This window comes from Anomaloglossus baeobatrachus, chromosome 5 (genome assembly GCF_048569485.1).
Source record: "Anomaloglossus baeobatrachus isolate aAnoBae1 chromosome 5, aAnoBae1.hap1, whole genome shotgun sequence".
Classification (NCBI taxonomy): Eukaryota; Metazoa; Chordata; class Amphibia; order Anura; family Aromobatidae; genus Anomaloglossus; species Anomaloglossus baeobatrachus.
The window spans coordinates 200856838-200877167 of NC_134357.1; the positions used below are offsets into that span (position 1 = coordinate 200856838).

At 40.4% G+C, this 20330-nt stretch overlaps 1 protein-coding gene across 1 annotated transcript in view; it reads left to right on the forward strand.

The window, feature by feature from the left end:
* COMTD1 (catechol-O-methyltransferase domain containing 1) overlaps positions 1-20330 on the forward strand; it is a 366090-nt gene that overhangs the window by 197355 nt on the left and 148405 nt on the right. Inside the window, exon 4 of the mRNA XM_075347317.1 lies at positions 11245-11363. Within this exon, the coding sequence (XP_075203432.1) occupies positions 11245-11363 (119 nt within the window). The remainder of the gene's footprint in view (positions 1-11244; positions 11364-20330) is intronic.

Consider the following 20330-nt stretch of genomic DNA (forward strand, 5'->3'; position numbering starts at 1 on the left):
CGGAACTAGGGCTCTATATCCCGCCTGTGCTCAGTCCCGTGAGTACTCACACCATACTCTCCCTGGCGACTGTACTCCTTTTGCCCACAATTACTGGTACCGTGTCCCATCTCTCCAGGTGTTACAAGTCTGGCTGGGTCCCCTCTGAAGGAAACTCCTGCAGAGGTCGGTGTGGCATTACATCCCAGATGGTTCTGTTCTGCCTCCCTGAAGGGTGCCTGGCAGCAACCCCTCAGGGAGCTTCTCCACAGGGTGTCTGCTCTGTCTCTGTCTGACTGGAACTGACTTCGACTTCCTGTCTGCTTTGTAAGTTACTTCTAAAGGGGGCTTTACACGCTACGATATCGTTAATGTATTATCGTCGGGGTCACATCGTTAGTGACGCACATCCAGCGTCATTAACGGTATCGCAGCGTGTAACACTTACCAGCGACCTTAAACGGCCTCCAAAGTGGTGAAAATCATTCACCATGGAGAGGTCGTCTTAAAACCAAAAATTGTTAATGGTTGTTTAAAGATGTTGTTCCTCATTTCTGCGGCAGCACACATCGCTGTGTGTGACACCACAGGAGCGAGGAACCTCACCTTACCTGCGTCCCTCCCGCAATGAGGAAGGAAGGAGGTGGGGGGGATGTTATGTCCCGTGACATCGCCGTGACGCTGAACGCACCTCCCCCTTGAGGAAGGGATTGTTCGGCAGTCACAGCAACGCCGCCGACCAGGTAATTGCGTGTGACGCTGCCGTAGCGATAATGTTCGCTGCGGCAGCGATCACAAGATATCGCATGCACGACGGGGGCAGGTGCTTTTGCATACGATATCGCTAGCAATTGCTAGAAATGTTGTAGTGTGTAAAGCCCGTTTACTCTTGCTTCCCCACCTTTGCAAGGATCCAGATCGTTGTTATGGTGACCTGGAGTTCCCCCCAGTGCCTGGGTCTGCTAGAAACTGGCTGAGTCACTTCCTGACTGTTTAGAGAAGCTATGTAAATTGTGTGTAAACTTACTGTGTTAAGCTCTTCCTGCCCGGGAAGGATATAATGATATACCCTGTAGTGACCAGTCTCAGGGGTGCTACAGGAGTGTACCTTAACCCCTTCACGACTGGCCGATTTTTCGCTTTCCGGTTTTTTTTTTCGCCATTCTTTTTCTGAGAGACGTAACTTTTTTATTTTTCAGTCAATATGGTCATGTGAGGGCTCATTTTTTGCGGAACGAACTGTACTTTAAAATGAAATCCTCAGTTTTACCATATAGTGTACTGGAAAACGGCAAAAAAATTCCAAATGCAGAAAAATTGCAAAAAAAGTGCAATAGCACTATGGTTTTTGAAGTATTTTATTCACTGTGTTCATTATATGGTAAAACTGATGTGTGGGTGTGATGCCTCAGGTCAGTGCGAGTTCGTAGACACCAAACATGTATAGGTTTACTTTTATATAAGGGGTTACAAAAAATCGGAAGTTTGTCCGAAAAAAGTGGCGCACGTTTTACGCCATATTCCGTGACCCGTAGCGTTCTCATTTTTGGGGATCTATGGCTCAGTGACTGCTTATTTTTTGCGTCTCGAGCTGACGTTTTTAACGGTACCATTTTTGCGCAGATGCTACGTTTTGATCGCCTCTTATTGCATTTTGCGCAAAAGTTGTGGCGACAAAAAAACGTCGTTTTGGCGTTTGGAATTTTTTTGCCGCTACGCCGTATACTGATCAGATTAATTGATTTTATATTTTGATAGATCGGGCGTTTCTGAACGCGGCGATACCAAATGTGTGTATATTTTTTATTTTTTTAACCATTTTACTAGTCCCCCTAGGGGGCAATTGTGATCAGCATTCCGATCGCTCTGCAGTATCTGCTGATCAAAGCTACAAGGCTGTAAACAGCAGATACGCTCTCTTTCTCTTTAGCTGTGCCGCGGGCACAGCGAAAGTGAAAGCAATTCAGGTGTAGTACAGGAGTCATCACATGACCCAGTGCTACCATGACAACTATCGGGAGTCACGTGATCGCGTCACGTGACTTACGGTATCGGCGGTAAGTAAAATTTTACCGCAATCGCGCTTATAATGGCGCTGTCACATATTGACAGCGCCATATAAGAGGTTAAACGGCACGAGCAGATAACGATTCTGCTCGTGCCTAGCAGGCACACATCTCAGTGTGAAAATCAGCTGAGATGTGTGCCGATCGCAGCATGATGCTGCCGGCAGACCGCGGGCAGTAAGGTTATGACATTTAGGACGTAATTTTACTGCCCGCGGTCGTGAAGGGGTTAAATAACCAGTGCCTCTCAGCGATAGGCTGAGAGGCACTTCCTAGCAGTGGCACACTGGCACTTTAAGAAGATGGCAGCGGTGCGTGAACACGCCCTTGGAGCACTCTTGGAGCATTTTCTCAGTATAGTGGTGGACACTGCAAAAAACATTATAACGCAAGCCTCTCCTAGGAAACAGACACTCTACTACCACTGCACACTGAGGAAGGTCTATTACAGACTGAAACGTTTGTGCTTGGTAATGTCTTAGAATAAAAATCATTGTTCTTTCACATCAATGCCTGAGTGCCAAGTTTTTTGTTATATTCGTTATGGGATTGGATCCTACTTGTGCACCATCAACAGAAGTGCCGTGTTTTGCTATAAAACGTTTGTCCATGACTATATTTATCTTGCTCCTATCCTGTTTGTGTTTCCTTATGAGGAGAGTAGGAACCTTTTTAGAATGTAGGTCTTCAAAGGCAGGGCCTTTCCCCTCTGTTCCAGTCTGTCATTGTTAGTGTGTTTACTACCATTTACATCTGTATTTTGTATGAAACTATCTCATGTACAGAATCAATGGTGCTCTATAAATAATAATAATAATAATAATAATAATAATAATAAAAAACAGGTGCAAGAATATAAAAAAAAATGTGCCAGGTTAAAGGGAAGTTCATGGGACTCCAGATCATCTGCACTACTCATCCATCCTCCTCCTGCCGCCATGAAAAGTGAGGTATGTGTGCGCGTCCCTGTGTGTTCATTAGCATGTTAGTATACCCACAGGGGTGTGCCAACATGCTATGTGGGCTGGCTAGCAAAGGGAACTAAAGCCCTTGGGACTAGACCCTGCGCTCATTAGCATATAAGAAAAGATCTTTTGAAATACTTTTTCTAAAGATCTGTTTATTTATGCTAGTGTATACATGGTCTGCTAAGCAGGGATTAGCAATATGCACCAAGATTTACTCGTAGTTCTGGGTGCATATTGCACCTGACAGGTTCCCTTTAAGATATGTGCACACACTTTTCATTACTTTGAGACCTTTGGGTGGAAACAATGTCGCCTGGTAGCTCGGCTGACAACCAGGTCCATAGCTAAAGAAACTTTGTTGCATGCTGAGGCTGATGAGTTTCTGATTTCTGTGCTGGCTGGTGATGAGGATGAGGTAGCATCACCTGAAGCCAATGTTCCTGAGCTGGAGGTGTCCACGGGAAACTTTGGAACCGTCCAGCTCACAGACTTAACACTAAAAGGTCCCCTGGAGAATGTGACAGTGTTCAATGGGCTTTCTCAGGAGTCAGGACGGGCACTCAGTTCCCATATTTTGCCATGAAAGGGAATTTGCTGTACAGTGTGGCTAAAGTAAGGGGTGAGGTAATATAACAACTATTGGTACCAGGATCCTACAGATGCAGCTCACACTCATGTGTTGGTTGGGCATCTAGGTGTAGACAAGTCCCAGAGCAGATCCTCCAGAGATTCTATTGGCCCAAATGTTACAGAGAAATCCTGAGCTACTGTCGTTTATGTCACAGAAGCCAGCTGACCTCCCTAGTGGCCCACTTCCACAGTTCCTTAGTGTCATTGCCCATCATTGAGATCCCATTTGAATGCATAGCTAAGAACTTAATGGGACCTCCTGTAAAGTACACCAGGAGGCATCAATATATCCTGATGGTCCTGAACTATGCTAGACGATACCTGGAGACTGTACTGTTAAGAAAGTCCTCCTCAAAGTGTATTGCTCGAGAGTTGGTCCATATTTTGTATTAGTGTGCCCAAGGTGATACTAACAGATCAGGGTTTATGCCAAAGGTCATGAGGGAATAATGCATAGTACTACTGATTTTGCAGCTCAGGACCTCAGGGTTCCATTCTCAGATGGATGTTCTGGTGAAAAGGTCAACACCAACGAAGACTGCTAGATTTAGCAAAACACTTCCTGAGAAGCTGACACCTGCACTATAGAAGTGTAATAGAGCATTTGGCACATATGCAGGAGAGGATGGCTAACAATGCCCCTTATGATGGTACACCTCCTCAAGGCACAATAGGCACCAAACAAAATCCACCAACTAGGGAGAAGGAAGACATACTAGGTCTACCATGTTAACCTGATCAAACCCTGGCTAGACAGGGAGCCTGTAGAAGCTCCTTGTTTGTTGGCCAAGTCTGGATCCAGTGTGGGAGGCATCAAGATAATCTCAAAGGTGGCACAACGGATGCTGAACCTGGGAGTCATCAAAAAATCCAAAAGTGATTTGTCCTGTTGGTGCCAAAGCCAGATTGGTAGATTTGTAATAATTTTAGGAAACTGAATGAAGTTTTGAAGTTGGTAACCTACAAGTAATAAGGTAGATGTACAGTGCCTTGCGAAACTATCTGGCTCCATGAATTTTTCAAGCTTTTCCCTCATTTTAGGCTTCAAACATAAAGATAAAAATTTAAATTTTATGGTGAAGAATCAACAAGTGGGACACAATTGTGAATTTGAATCAAATTTATTGCTTATTTTAAACGTTTTTAAAAAATAAATAACTGAAAAGTGGGACGTGCAATATTATTCGTCCCTTTTAAGTTAGTACTTTGTAGTGCCACCTTTTGCTGCAATTACAGCTGCAATTCGCTTAGGGTATGTGTCTATCAGTTTTGCACATTGAGAGACTGAAATTCTTGCCCATTCTTCCTTTGCAAATAGCTCAAGCTGAGTGAGGTTGGATGGAGAGCATTTGTGAACAGCAGTTTTCAGCTCTTTCCACAGATTCTCGATTAGATTCAGGTTTGGACTTTGGCTTGGTCATTCTAACACCTGGATACGTTTATTTGTGAACCATTCCATTGTAGATTTTGCTTTATGTTTGGGATCATTGTCTTGTTGGAAGACAAATCTCCGTGCCAGTCTCAGATCTTTTGCAGACTCCAACAGGTTTTCTTCAAGAATGGTCCTGTATTTGGCTCATCCATCTTCCCATCAATTTTAACCATCTTCCCTGTCCCTGCTGAACAAAAGCAGGCCCAAACCATGATGCTGCCACCACCATGTTTGACAGTGGGGATGGTGTGTTCAGGGTGATGAGCTATGTTGCTTTTACGCCAAACATATCATTTGGCATTGTGCCAAAATAGTTCGATTTTGATTTCATCATTCATCAGAGCACCCTTTTCCACTTGTTTGGTGTGTCTTCCAGGTGGCTTGTGGCAAACTTTAAACAACACTTTTTGCATATCTTTGAGAAATGGCTTTCTCCTTGCCACTCTTCCATAAAGGCCAGATTTGTGCAGTGTAAAACTGATGGTTGTCCTATGTACAGACTCTCCCACCTCAGCTATAGATCTCTGCAGTTCATCCAGAGTGATCATGGGCCTCTTGGCTGCATCTCTGATCAGTTTTCTCCTTGTTTGAGATGAAAGTTTGGATGGACGGCTGAGTCTTGGTAGAGTTACAGTGGTATGATACTCCTTCCATTTCAATATGATCGCTTGCACAGTGCTCTTTGGGTTGCTTAAAGTTTTGGAAATCTTTTTGTAACCAAATCTTTAAGCTTAAAACTTCTCCACAACAGTATCACAGACCTGCTTGTTGTGTTCCTTGGTCTTCATGATGCTATCTGTTCTTTAAACAGAACACTGAGACTATCACAGAGCTGGTGAATTTATACAGTGACTTGACTACACACAGGTGGCTTATATTTATCATCATCAGTCATTTAGGACAACAGTAGATCATTCAGAGATCCTCAATAAACTTCTGGAGTGAGTTTGCTGCACTGAAAGTAAAGGGGACGAATAATATTGCATGCCCCACTTTTCAGTTATTTACGTTTTTAAAAAGTTTAAAATAAGCAATAAATTTTGATCAACTTCACAATTGTGTCCCACTTGTTGTTGATTCTTCATCATAACAAGAACACTTTTATCTTTTATGTTATGAAGCCTGAAATGTGGGAAAGGTTGAAAAATTCCAGGGAGCTGCATACTTTCGCAAGGCACTGTAATTCAGAGTTGACCACAGCCCCCCTCGAAGAAGCAGGTCAGGGCATTTCTAGGTATTGTGGGCTACTACCAAAGATTCTTCCCTAACTTCACCCTGACAGCAGCCAGATCTCCTAAAAGCTATGAAGTCGACTATGGCTAAATGGTCCACGGACCACGGAAGTGGAGATGGCCTTTCAGGAACTGAAGCTGGCCCTTTGCAGACAGCCAGACTTGGTGGCGCTGGACCTTTCCAGAGAGTTTGTGGTCCTGATTGATGTGTTAAATGTTGGACTGAATGCAATCTTGTCCCAAGAGATTAATGGTGAGGAGCACCCTCTCATCTACCTAAATCAGAAGCTGTCCACATGTGATTAGAACTACTCCATAGTAGACAAAGAGTGTATGGCCTTAAAATGGGCATTAGATGCTCTTATGTACTACTTGTTGGGCAGAAAATTTATTTTTGTGTTGGACCATGCCCTGCTGAGGTGTATGCTGGAGAAAAAAGGGAACAATATCTGAGTGACCTAGTGGTTTTTAGCACTATAGGACTTTAACGATAGGTAGAGCATAGGCCAAGGAAGCAACACAGGAATGCGGATGTCCTGTGACAGGTACATAGTATGATGGCGGAAGATGACCAGCCTTTTGGCTTTGGGCAGAGGGAAGTATGTAGGCTCGTAGCTGAGCTGGCACTGGATGTAGTGTATGTGTCACGAAGGTATATAGCCTTGATGATGTGAAATCCAGAGAGAAGGCTCCAGCATAATAGTGATGAGAAGTTTTTTAATGGACCCAGATCTTTTGGTCCAGGTTTTACGAGCATCCAGAAATGCAGTGTGGGTCCGACCACTCCGATATTTCCAGGCCACGTGTGCAGGCTGTCATTGTCCTATTTAAGGCAGCTGAAGCTGCCTGAATGGTGTCTAGGAGGTGAGAAAGCCTCTGTGAGCTAGCTATTGACAGAAATTGAGTCATGGACTTAAATGGATTTATGTATTGTTTTTTATTTTTTTTTAGCTTATTCTTTGTACAAGTTTGCAATTGACTTGCTTTTCTATATACTTTCATTCTCCTGCTGTAGGAGCTTTTATCTTACATTGTGCATACCTTGTTTTTAAGGAGTTCAACAATCAGAGCCTGAAGAATTAATTCCAAACATTCCACTCAACTCTATTGACTATTATACAGCAGTTAGGCAGCTGCCCACTTCTCCCCGCCTCTCTCTCAGATCCTTACCAATCTGCTCTTATAAGTCTTGCATAAAATCAATCCCCTCAGCAAGTTCCAAAGGAATTCTCCTAATCACTGCCCTTTCTTTACTAAACCATGAAACCATGTGCTTGTTATAGTGATAACACTGTAGACTTTAGATCAATGACAGTAGCAAAAGAAAACTGATCAGACCTGTAATTCATGGATAGTGTCTGTGAACAGGTTTTTCTCCAAGATTGCTCTTTATTTAGCTCCATTCATTTTCCCATCAACTCTGACCAATTTCCCTGTCTCTGTTGAAGACAGTGTGCTGCTGCCACTACCATGTTTGATGGGGATGGTGTTTACATGGTGATGTGCAGTGTATGTTTTCCGCAACACATAGCATTTTGCATGTAGTACAAAAAGTTCTATTTTGGTCTCATTGGACCGTATCACCTTCTGCCATCTGCTAGCTGTGTCCCTTTATATGGCTTTTTGAAAATGGGTCTTCTTATGGTTTGCCTTCAAAAATGGCTTTCTTCTTGCTACTTTTTCATAAAGGCCAGATTATTGAAGAGTACAACTAATGGTTGCCCTGTGGACAGATTCTCCCACCTGAGCTGTGATTCTCTGCAGCTCCTCCTGAGTGACCATGGTCCTTTTAGCTGCTTGTCTAGTTAATGCTCTCCTTGCTTGGGATGTCTGTTTAGTTGGATGTCTTTGTAGGTTTGCAATTGTGTTATACTTCTTCCATTTCTATTTGATAGCTTTTGTGCTCTGTAAGATGTTCAGAGCTTGGGCTATTTTTTTTTATCTTAACCCTGCTTTAGTTTTCACACCATGAACCCTGACCAGTCTGGTGTGTTCTTTGGTTTTCTTGATACTGTTTGATCCTCAATGTTTTCAAACAAACCTCTAAGGCCTTCACAGAACAGCTGTAGTTATACTGAGAACAAATTACACACAGATGGACTCAATTTACTAATTAGATGACATCTGGAGACAATTGTTCACTCAATTTAATTTAGGGGTATCGGACTACAGGAGCTGAATACAAATGTAATTCACAATTTTCAGATTTAGATTTTTACAATATTTAGAAAACCAGGTATCATTTCCTTTACACTTCAAATGCATGGTACCTTGTGTTTTTTATATCACATAAAATCTCAATAAAGTACATTTAAATTTGTGAGTTTAATGTGGAAAAATGGGGGAAAGTTCACAGAATGTGACTTTTTCAAGGGAGTGTGCCTATTAAAGTCTCAGGTGCTATTCACATGCCTAGGATTTTTTTTTTTGTGAATTAAGTTGTCTATAAAAAAAATCATGGCAACGTGTCTGTTCTGATCTGAGATATGAATCAAAATTACCCATACAAGTCTATAAGTCCATGGAAATCACGGACAGCACATGGATGACTTCAGTGTGCATTTTGGGAAAACCGACACACTGATGAAACTATGTTCCATCACACTGTTGAACTACAGTCAGTTTTTTTTTTAAATAAATAGGTTATGCTAAAAGCAGTTTTTTCTAGTTCACTATATACAGTAAGGTTTATAGTTAAAGATTTCCCTTGCCCAGTTATGTAAAGGGACAATTCCCAAATTACTCTATTTAAAGGACCAGCACCTAAAATGTCTCAGAACTGCAGGAACATAACATAATAAGGCGAGGTATAACTCAAGATGGGCACCACTGGTCCACCACAACAATAAAATTCAAGGACATGTTTTTTAGTATGAGGTGGTGATAATTCTGCTTGGTTCTACGCCCCTAAAAAAAATATATCATGGCACATTTTTCTATGCTTCCTTAGTCCTTTTTCACACTATGATTTTTGATGTGCTTTTCCAAAATCACAGTTAAATCTATGTATTTTTACTTCAATTTTGAAATACAGTGGACAAAAAAAGTAACCATCTGGTGAACATGGCCTTTCCCTACGAAGAATATATAAAAATTGTTGATCAGACACTGTATAATTTTGGTACATACAGTTAGGTCCAGAAATATTTGGACAGTGACACAATTTTCGCGAGTTGGGCTCTGCATGCCACCACATTGGATTTGAAATGAAACCTCTACAACAGAATTCAAGTGCAGATTATAACGTTTAATTTGAAGGTTTGAACAAAAATATCTGATAGAAATTGTAGGAATTGTACACATTTCTTTACAAACACTCCACATTTTAGGAGGTCAAAAGTAATTGGACAAATAAACCAAACCCAAAAAAAAAATTTTTATTTTCAATATTTTGTTGCGAATCCTTTGGAGGCAATCACTGCCTTAAGTCTGGAACCCATGGACATCACCAAACGCTGGGTTTCCTCCTTCTTAATGCTTTGCAAGGCCTTAACAGCTGCAGCCTTCAGGTCTTGCTTGTTTGTGGATCTTTCCGTCTTAAGTCTGGATTTGAGCAAGTGAAATGCATGCTCAATTGGGATAAGATCTGGTGATTGACTTGGCCATTGCAGAATGTTCCACTTTTTTGCACTCATGAACTCCTGGGTAGCTTTGGCTGTATGCTTGGGTCATTGTCCATCTGTACTATGAAGCGCCGTCCGATCAACTTTGCGGCATTTGGCTGAATCTGGGCTGAAAGTATATCCCGGTACACTTCAGAATTCATCCGGCTACTCTTGTCTGCTGTTATGTCATCAATAAACACAAGTGACCCAGTGCCATTGAAAGCCATGCATGCCCATGCCATCACGTTGCCTCCACCATGTTTTACAGAGGATGTGGTGTGCCTTGGATCATGTGCCATTCCCTTTCTTCTCCAAACTTTTTTCTTCCCATCATTCTGGCACAGGTTGATCTTGGTCTCATCTGTCCATAGAATACTTTTCCAGAACTGAGCTAGGCTTCATGATGTGTTTTTCAGCAAATTTAACTCTGGCCTGTCTATTTTTGGAATTGATGAATGGTTTGCATCTAGATGTGAACCCTTTGTATTTACTTTCATGGAGTCTTCTCTTTACTGTTGACTTAGAGACAGATACACCTACTTCACTGAGAGTGTTCTGGACTTCAGTTGATGTTGTGAACGGGTTCTTCTTCACCAAAGAAAGTATGCGGCAATCATCCACCACTGTTGTCATCCGTGGACGCCTAGGCCTTTTTGAGTTCCCAAGCTCACCAGTCAATTCCTTTTTTCTCAGAATGTACCCGACTGTTGATTTTGCTACTCCAAGCATGTCTGCTATCTCTCTGATGGAATTTTTCTTTTTTTTCAGCCTCAGGATGTTCTGCTTCACCTCAATTGAGAGTTCCTTAGACCGCATGTTGTCTGGTCACAGCAACAGCTTCCAAATGCAAAACCACACACCTGTAATCAACCCCAGACCTTTTAACTACTTCATTGATTACAGGTTAACGAGGGAGACTCCTTCAGAGTTAATTGCAGCCCTTAGAGTCCCTTGTCCAATTACTTTTGGTCCCTTGAAAAAGAGGAGGCTATGCATTACAGAGCTATGATTCCTAAACCCTTTCTCCGATTTGGATGTGAAAACTCTCATATTGCAGCTGGGAGTGTGCACTTTCAGCCCATATTATATATATAATTGTATTTCTGAACATGTTTTTGTAAACAGCTAAAATAACAAAACTTGTGTCACTGTCCAAATATTTCTGGACCTAACTGTATGTACACCAATTTCTGCTTCAGAATTTGTTGACCGTTTTTAATAACAGTGCCTTATAGAGTAAAGTGTGCTTGGCAGTTCATTCTAACTTCAGGCTATAAGTAAATATGTCATGTTGTTTCTCCACCAGAAAATGATAGCTCTTATTTACCACAGGATGCAGCTATGGCTATAACCCTTTGATCCTCGCCTTGGTGTTGCCATCTGATGGAAAACTAGTTGCACATTTGCGAGAGAGAGAAGATGTGAATCATGCAATGAAATTTTGGAGAGAGGTATGGTATCCATTTATTATTAGTGTATGCAGATATGGGCCTTTGGGCATGTGAGAAAACTTGAAGGTGCTTATACATCAAGACACAATGATAGTACTGCTTTATAGTGGTAGATTTGCAAAATATAATTGGGGGCCAAGAATCACCCTAATATTTATCACTACCTCACTATGGAGGTTGGCACTCTAAAGAGACGACAATGAGGCCCCCACTCAATGAAGACTGTGCCATAAGCATTAAATTAATTTAGAATAAACATGATGTCATGAAAAGGGGGACCAATCAGTACCATCTTCCATAAGGGATAAATCACATTTAACAGTAAAGACAGTTATTATATAAATTACCAATACTGTGTTAAAAAAATATTAATAATTATAAAAAATATTGGCACTTTATACATTAAAGCTATTCTAACGCCATTCCTAGATTAGAAAAAATCTTTAAGAAAAGGAGATGATGATATTAGACTTATTAACAGAGCGCACAGTACTCATCTGATATTATTCCATGTTAATCCAAGTTGTTATAATCTTACCAACGCATTTCCCCTCCAATGCATGATGTCCATCAGGATAACAAATATGCAGATGAAGGTAGGTATTAAATAAATGTAAGATAGATGTCACAATAAAATTAGACATGCTATACAAAGGTGCTCAATTTAAACCTCTAAACAGGAAATTACTAAAGTGTGAGTGTGCACAGTTTTCCAGCAAAGTTCATAATTAAAGTCTTACCATTTATTAATCCTTAGTAATTTTGAGCTTAATGACCAAGCCCCATGTCATTTATCAAATCTGTCACTTTATGTGGTAATAACTCTGGAATAATTCTATTTATCCCAATGATTGTTAGAATGTTTGTTCATGACACGTTTTACTTTATATTAGAAGTAAATTTAGATTGATACGTTTTTTGCGTTTTTGTGATGTTAGAAGAGTTAAAATTTAGCAGCAATTAATTTTTTTTAAAAAAAATATTAAAATCTAATGTTGTACGCACACATTTAGTTTTGAAGGGCCTTTGTAGGACCTTCAGTCATATGAAAACGTTTGGGCACCCCTATTAATGTTAACCTTTTTTCTTTATAACAATTTGGGTTTTTGCAACAGCTATTTGAGTTTCATATATCTAATAACTGATGGACTGAGTAATATTTCTGGATTGAAATGAGGTTTATTGTACTAACAGAAAATGTGCAATCCGCATTTAAACAAAATTTGACCGGTGCAAAAGTATGGGCACCTTAACATAAAAGTGACATTAATATTTTGTAGATCCTCCTTTTGCAAAAATAACAGCCTCTAGTCGCTCCCTGTAGCTTTTAATGAGTTATTGGATCCTGGATGAAGGTATATTTGACCATTCCTGTTTACAAAACAATTCCAGTTCAGTTAAGTTTGATGGTCGCCGAGCATGGACAGTAGTGTGATGACTATTTTAAAAATTTTGCAAAACGAAAATTAAACCCCTTACATTCGAGGAACAATTGCATTCAAATGACATTAGTATCAACAGCGAGAAACGGCGACTGGATCGAATAAAAAAATATGATAATGGATATAGAATTGCTCTGGAGGGAAACTCTAGACTTCCCACTTTTATCCAGTGCACTCATCAGAAAGAAACTTAATCGTCTGATCTAAATGACAAAAACAAAAAGAAACCTTCTGATAAATTCACTGCAACACTTTCTCAGTTATTTGATGTCACCAACGTTAATGGAGAATGGAAAAACTCGGAGGATAAAGAGCTCTACCTGAGGCAAGTTGAGAGTGGAGGCAAGGTTGGTTATTCGACGCTCAAACAAGCTAATTTAGAATCAATTCATCCAAGAAAACGAATCCGACTATCAATATTTCAAGCTCAAGCCAGCACTTTGCAATCGCAACCCACACATTGTACTGTCTTTGAATCTTTACCCGAGACTCCAAAGCCAACCTCTTCTTCCGCATCATCTTCTCCTGAACGCACACCGAAATACAAAAGAGCAAGCACTACAACAGCGAGTTTACTGGTACTGAAAAACAACATTTCTACACATAAAGCAAATAAAGTGCTTGCAACCATTGCTGAACAAGGTCATGATGTACCGGTTCCAAGTCAGTCAGGTGTCTGGAGACAAATAATCTCAGAAGGACAAAAAATGAAAACCAACATTTTTTAAAAACTTCAAAGCAAAGATCCCTATTGTCTCCACTTCGATGGTAAAAGAATCCAAGGGGAAGAGTATCAAGTAGTTCTGCTGAAAAATACCACAACCGAAATCAAACTCGGTATTCTGAAATGTGAGAATGGTTCTGCCACGGCTATTCACAAGGAACTACATCAGCTAATTGATGAATACGACGCTTGGGAAAATATTCGCATGATAATCTGCGACACTGCAGCAGTAAATACTGGTCGTTTGAACAGGATTGTAACGCTGATACAGGATGATGTCTTGAGAAAGGGCTTTCAGAAGCCACAATACATTGGCTGTCAACACCATGTACTCGACCTCCTATTGAAGCACGTCATGAATTTCCTTATTCCACAGTTAACGAAGAAACCAGAACTCAATTATTTCTTTATTGACAAATTAACAGAAAACTATGCCTCACTTCAGATTGATTACCACCAAGTTGCAACAGATGATATCAACACAGGCGAGACTCCTGGATGGCGAGATGATTTCAAGTTCTTATATGAACTATGTCAGGCATATCGTCATTACAAAAACAACATCACGTTGGCCTCGAATCAGTTGGAAGAAATTCCCAAACCTGCACATGGCAAGATGGAACTCGCGATCTGTATATGCTGTTATAGTAATTTTTCTGATACCAGAGTGGCGCCGCGTCCTCGGTATAGCATGCGACTTCATCTGCTATGAATGGGAAAATACCTGGTTCCAGTTGCAACACTACAACGAAGCGTCCTTCAATGAACTGTTAACCTCACTCACCAAGACAAAGTGCAAGAAGGCAATTAAGTGTTTGAAGGCGCACTGGTTGGTCGAGGAGTCATTAATTGACATTCCCAGATCTAACCAAAATGCTGAACGTGCTGTAAAACTGATGGAGGAACTACATGCGAAATCGAAAAAAATTGAATTTTTGAATCTAAAATTCATAGGAAAAAATAATTTTTAACACTAGAACTACTGGACTCGTGACACCTATATAGAAATACATGGTGCAAAGTAGTCAAAATGACTACCTCAGTAGTTCTAGTGTTAAACACTTTTTGTACATATTGTACTTATAATTAACTGCTTTATACCGTATTTGTTAAAAAATGAATAATAAAAGTTGCTTAGTTATTACTATTATCAGTTTAATAATGCAAAATTGCATGTCCTTTTTTTGGGGGAAAAATAATATTTGCCTTATTGCCTGAATGAAAGGGGGAACTTATTTTAAAAAACAAAAAAAAGCAATACTTATTCTTAAATTACCCATAAAAGTTCCTCGATTGCACATGGTTTCATAAAAAAAATGTTTTCGTCATTCCACTAATGGACAGCACGCTTCAAATCATCCCACAGATGTTCAATGATATTCAGGTCTGGGGACTGGGATGGCCATTCCAGAACATTGTAATTGTTCCTATGCATGAATGCCTGAGTAGATTTGGAGCGTTGTTTTGGATCATTGTCTTGCTGAAATATCCATCCCCTGCGTAACTTCAAATTAGACACAAAAATTGGGCCAAGCGCACGTCATTTTTTTTTTAAAATTATTTCATGAAATTAATGAAATAAGAAAAAAAAAAGGGCTTCCCTATATTTTTGGTTCTTAGCCGGGTACAAATAGGCAGCTGGGGGTTGGGGGCAGCCCATAGCTGCCTGCTGTACCTGGCTAGCATACAAAACATGGCAAAGCCCACATAATTTTTTGGGGGGGGGCAAAAAACTCCTGCATGCAGTCCTGGATGGAGTATGCTGAGCCTTGTAGTTGTGCAGCTGCTGTCTGCTGTCTGTATGGAGGAGAGCAGACAGCAGCTGCAGAACTACAAGGCTCAGCATGCTCAATTCACTAGTGTATGCAGGAGAGCAGACAGCAGCTGCACAACTACAAGGCTCAGCATGCTCCATTCACTAGTGTATGCAGGAGAGCAGACAACAGCTGCAGAAGTACAAGGCTCAGCATACTCCATCCAGGACTGTATGCAGCAGTTTTTTGCCTCCCAAAAAATGACGTGGGCTGCGCCATATTTTTGTATGCTAGCCAGGTACAGCAAGCAGGTACGGCTGCCCCCAACCCCCAGCTGCCTATTTGTACCCGGCTGGGAACTAAAAAAATAGGGAAGCCCTTTTTTTAATTATTTCATGAATTTCATGAAATAATTAAAAAAAAAATCGACATGGGCTTCGCCCCATTTTTGTGTCCACCCAGGTACAACTAGGCAGCTGGGGATTGGAATATTCAGCACAGGTTGGCCCGAGCTTTCTGGGCCCCTCTGCTGTGAATTGCAGTCCGCAGCCTCCCCAGAAAATGACGCTTTCATAGATGCGCCAGTATCTGGCGCTGTATCCAACTCTTCCAGCAGCCCTGAAGCCATATGGCTTGCTGGGTGATAATGGGTTAATACTAGCTTTGTTTTACTAGCTAGTATTAAGCCAGAGATTCTTAATGTCAGGCAAGTTTGACCCGGCCATTAAGAATCTCCAATAAAGGGTTAAAAAAAAAGACACCACACAGAGAAAAAATACTTTAATAGAAATAAATACACAGACACACTTAGAGACTCCATGTTTATTACTCCCTCTCATCCCTCCATGATCCTGGACTTCTGTCTTCTTTCTCCTTCAATCCATGCAGCTCTGCTACATCAGACAGCACTGCATGGGAACAGAGAATGGTGAAGTAGGGCTTGCAAGGCTGCGCCAAATGACCACTCTGAATATGGAGAGTTAATGTTCCTTTATTTCATCTTTAGGTCGACGCGTTTCCGGAGTCTCAGCTCCCTTCCTCAGGACACACAGGACAAAAGTACATCAAATCTGCTAAAACATGAGGACTGCCGAATATATGTACATTCCGTCACGATGACGTCAAAGCCCACCCTCTTCCAAAAAAAAGGGCGGGAATGACACATCAGAAAAAAACAAAAAACATGACAGTAAAAATCATGAACAAAGGAAACATTACATATCAAAAATATCATCATATTATCCAAATGGGAACGAAATAAAATCAATAAAAGACTTTAATAAAAAGAAAAAAAGTGTATGTGTATTATTGTGCGTTAAAGATAAAATACGGGAAATGAACTCTGCAATGCCAAGCTGCTCTGCAGCGGTCTCGAACCCCTGAGAATATAACTCTTTTCCCAAACCGGGTTGCATCTTAAGGGAGAAACAATGTCTCCACCTTAGAAGTCCCGAAAATGCCTTTGAAAATCAAGTATAGAGAGGAGTACCTCTGAGAGTGAAGCTGTGAGATGATACGTATAATTCCGAGTGTTAACGTGCAAAAACTGCGTAAGTCAACGTCAAGTACCTAGGCAGGGGTGAGGAAAGTTCAGAGCGTGGGAAAAAAGTGAGTGCGCATGTCAGAAAAAAGGTCCGGAGCTTGTTAAGACAAGGTGAAGAAAGTTCAAAGCGTGGGAAAAAAGGGGGAGTGCGCATGTCAAAGAAAAAAGAACCAGTCAGTCTTCCAATCTCCGTGCAGAGGATGATCTGCCGGTTTACATCGAAAGTCCTTATTGCAGACCCCGTGAAAAAAACCATAGAAACCCGAAAAAGAGAGGGGGCAGGCATATATATGTGCTGATGTGAACATATCAATATTTATCACTAGAGAACCGTGTATATAAATCAAAGGTAGACGTGATGTGTAACTGAAACCACAAATCAGTCTTTATAATGAACAATGTATATATGTATATATATATATCTATACAAAACCTAACGTTTATACTGGTGTGGGGTGAACCCTTTAAAACAAATGTATACGGTTCAGTATCATTTAATCAGAACCCCCGGGGCAGGCCGAAGGGAACAATTGAAAAAGCGGGGAGGAAAAACCCAAAACAAAACACATGGAATTTGCCTCCCTGTGCCATAATATCAAATGTCACTACGAGACGGAGCGTAGGTTAGGAGGAAACTCGTTCACCTCTCAGCACCCAGATATAGCGCTCTATCCTCAGTACCAGTAGACGGCTCATCTTATGCGGACATTTATATAGCCCGAAAACAGGAGGGAAAACAAGTAAAAAGAAACGAAACAAACTATCCAAAGTACGGAAAAAATTGTATAATTAAAATATAGTGGGCAGAGCAGAAAGAAAAAACATATGAATAGCGTATTACTAACGGGGCAGAAAAATTGTAGTGATGAACACATGACTTCAAAAACGTGAAGATCAATTTGAACTAAACAGAAAGTCCAAAAACTTAAAAAGCCAAAGCCAATGGTTACAAAGTGCATGGTGCAATCATCCGAAAAAAATAGTAATCATAAATAAGACCAATGTCCACAGGTAAAAACCAACAACTAAAAACAAGTGAAAAAAATTTTTTTGTCTAAGAACTGCAGATGATATATGTATATGTATCTAATATATAATAAAATCAATTTTATATGGAAAAAATTCTAGAGGGTCAATGTCACTCCCAAGGATAATCTAAAAGCATAAAACCAACAATATTACTACATAATGCTAAAAAGAAAAATTTTTTTTTATACAAGTAAGACCATAATAAAACCATAAAATTCACAAAGATAGCAGGACAAATTAATTCAACCTTTCATGAACAAATCAGTCACCTCATTTAGCCCTTGTGGTTTCAAAGTATTCAGTTTATAGATCCAAAAAGTTTCTTTCTTGTTCAAAAGCTCCACCCGATTGTTGGCACAGGGGGGAATCTGTTCAATGGGTGTGATTCTCAAACGTGATTTACCTTTATGTATCAAGGTTATATGCCTGGAAAGACCATGTAACAAAAAACCTATTTTAATATTGTGTCTGTGTGAGTTTAGTCTATTATGGAGGGGCTGTGTCGTTCTGCCCACATATCTCTTCTCACACTCACATTCTATTAGATATATCACAAAATCCGATTGGCAAGTCATATGGCTTTTGATAGGGAATTCAGTCCCCCCTGGAAGCAGCCCAAAAGAGACCCTTCTATGTTGGATGATGTTACAACAAAGACAATTCTTCACCAAACACCTGAACACCCCCAAAGGTTTGGTAGTGGAAATGACCATATCATTGCTATTATTTTTGAGTCTACTGGGGGCCAAGTGATTTTTCAGGCTCGAGGCTCTGCGGTATGTGATTCCTGGTTTTGGAGGTAAAATCTCCTTCAGGAATGGATCATTCAATAAGACTTTCCAGTGTTTGGCAATGATATCTTTCACTTTGCCACTATCATCACTATATGTCATTAGGAAATTCGAAGAAAAAGTCGAGTTCTTCTCCTTATTCTCGGAGTTATTGACCTTCTCAATGAGGTCAACCTGTTTGAACGACTTGTTAATATTATAGGCTTTTTTGATCACAGACCCTGGATATTTTTTAGCCCGAAATCTGTCCCTCAGGACCACCGCCTGTTCCTGAAAGTCTGAATCACGGGTGCAGTTCCTCCGTACCCTCTGAAACTGATTGTTGGGGACATTAAGCAACCATTTATTAAAGTGGCTGCTAGTGAAATTGATGTATCCATTGCAGTCCACCTTTTTAAAGAAGGTCTTGGTGTAAATCGACCCTTTTTCGTGAAAAATCGTCAAATCCAGGAAGTCTATCCTGTCTGCCTTGATGGTGGGTGAAAAGATAAGACCCCAATTATTGTTTTTTATGCTGTCCAAAAAGACTGGTAAGTTGTTTTTAGAATTGTCCCAGATTATAAATAAATCGTCGATATATCTCTTATATATTACCACATGCCCATACAGCTCAGAATTATATATAAATTGTAGTTCAAAAAGGCCCATAAATAAGTTTGCAAAAGTAGGTGCTACTTTCGAGCCCATCGCTGTGCCACAGCATTGATGGTACATAGTCCCCTGGAATGTGAAGTAGTTGTTCTTCAATATGAACTCCATCCCATCCTGTAGAAAGTTTTTCTGTTCAAATGGTAGCCTCTCGTCCATATATAGGAACTGCTTGAAACACTCTAGTCCCAAATCATGCGTGATGTTAGTATACAACGAAGCAATATCTAGTGATACAAACACAAAGGATTCTTTCCATTTGATATCCTTTATAAGCTTTATGAGCTGCATGGAATCTCTCAAATAGCTCCTCAACTTGGATACATGAACCCTCATCACACAATCCAAGTAGTCAGCTAAATTTTCAGTCAAAGAACCGATCCCTGAAATGATCGGTCTTCCAGGGGGATTTACAAGGCACTTGTGTATTTTCGGTAGGTGGTAAAAAAAAGGTATTTTTGGATTTTTGACGTCTAGGAACTTGAATTCCTCCTTTCCAAGGATTCCTAGTGAAGCTGCCCTTTGGATGAATGTTCTGTATTCCAGAACTGCTGCTTCATATGATTTCATGTCAACCACTTCATAATGTGTACGGTTGGAAAGGTTCCTAAGAGCCTCCTGAATATATGCATCCTTGTCTTGCACCACAATTCCTCCTCCTTTATCCGCATTTCTGATTACCAAATGGGGATTGGATTTAAGAGACCGGAGGGCTTCCCTCTCCTCTCTGGTCAAATTCGACTTGAGTTGCCTCCCCCTCAAATCAAGTTTTTTTAGGTCTTCTAGTACCAAATCATTAAAGGTTTTCAAATGGTGTCCTTTGCTATGAAGTGGATAAAAGTTCGACTTTAACCTCAACTCTGTATGAAAAAAATCATCCGGTATCGAGATACAATCGTTCTTGGGATTAAATTTGTTCATCTGGAAATGTCGTTTCAATGTCAGTTTTCTGATAAATTTTTGAAAATCAATAAATAAATTGAAATCATTAGAGTTGGCAGTGGGGCAGAAAGACAGCCCTTTGCTGAGAACACTG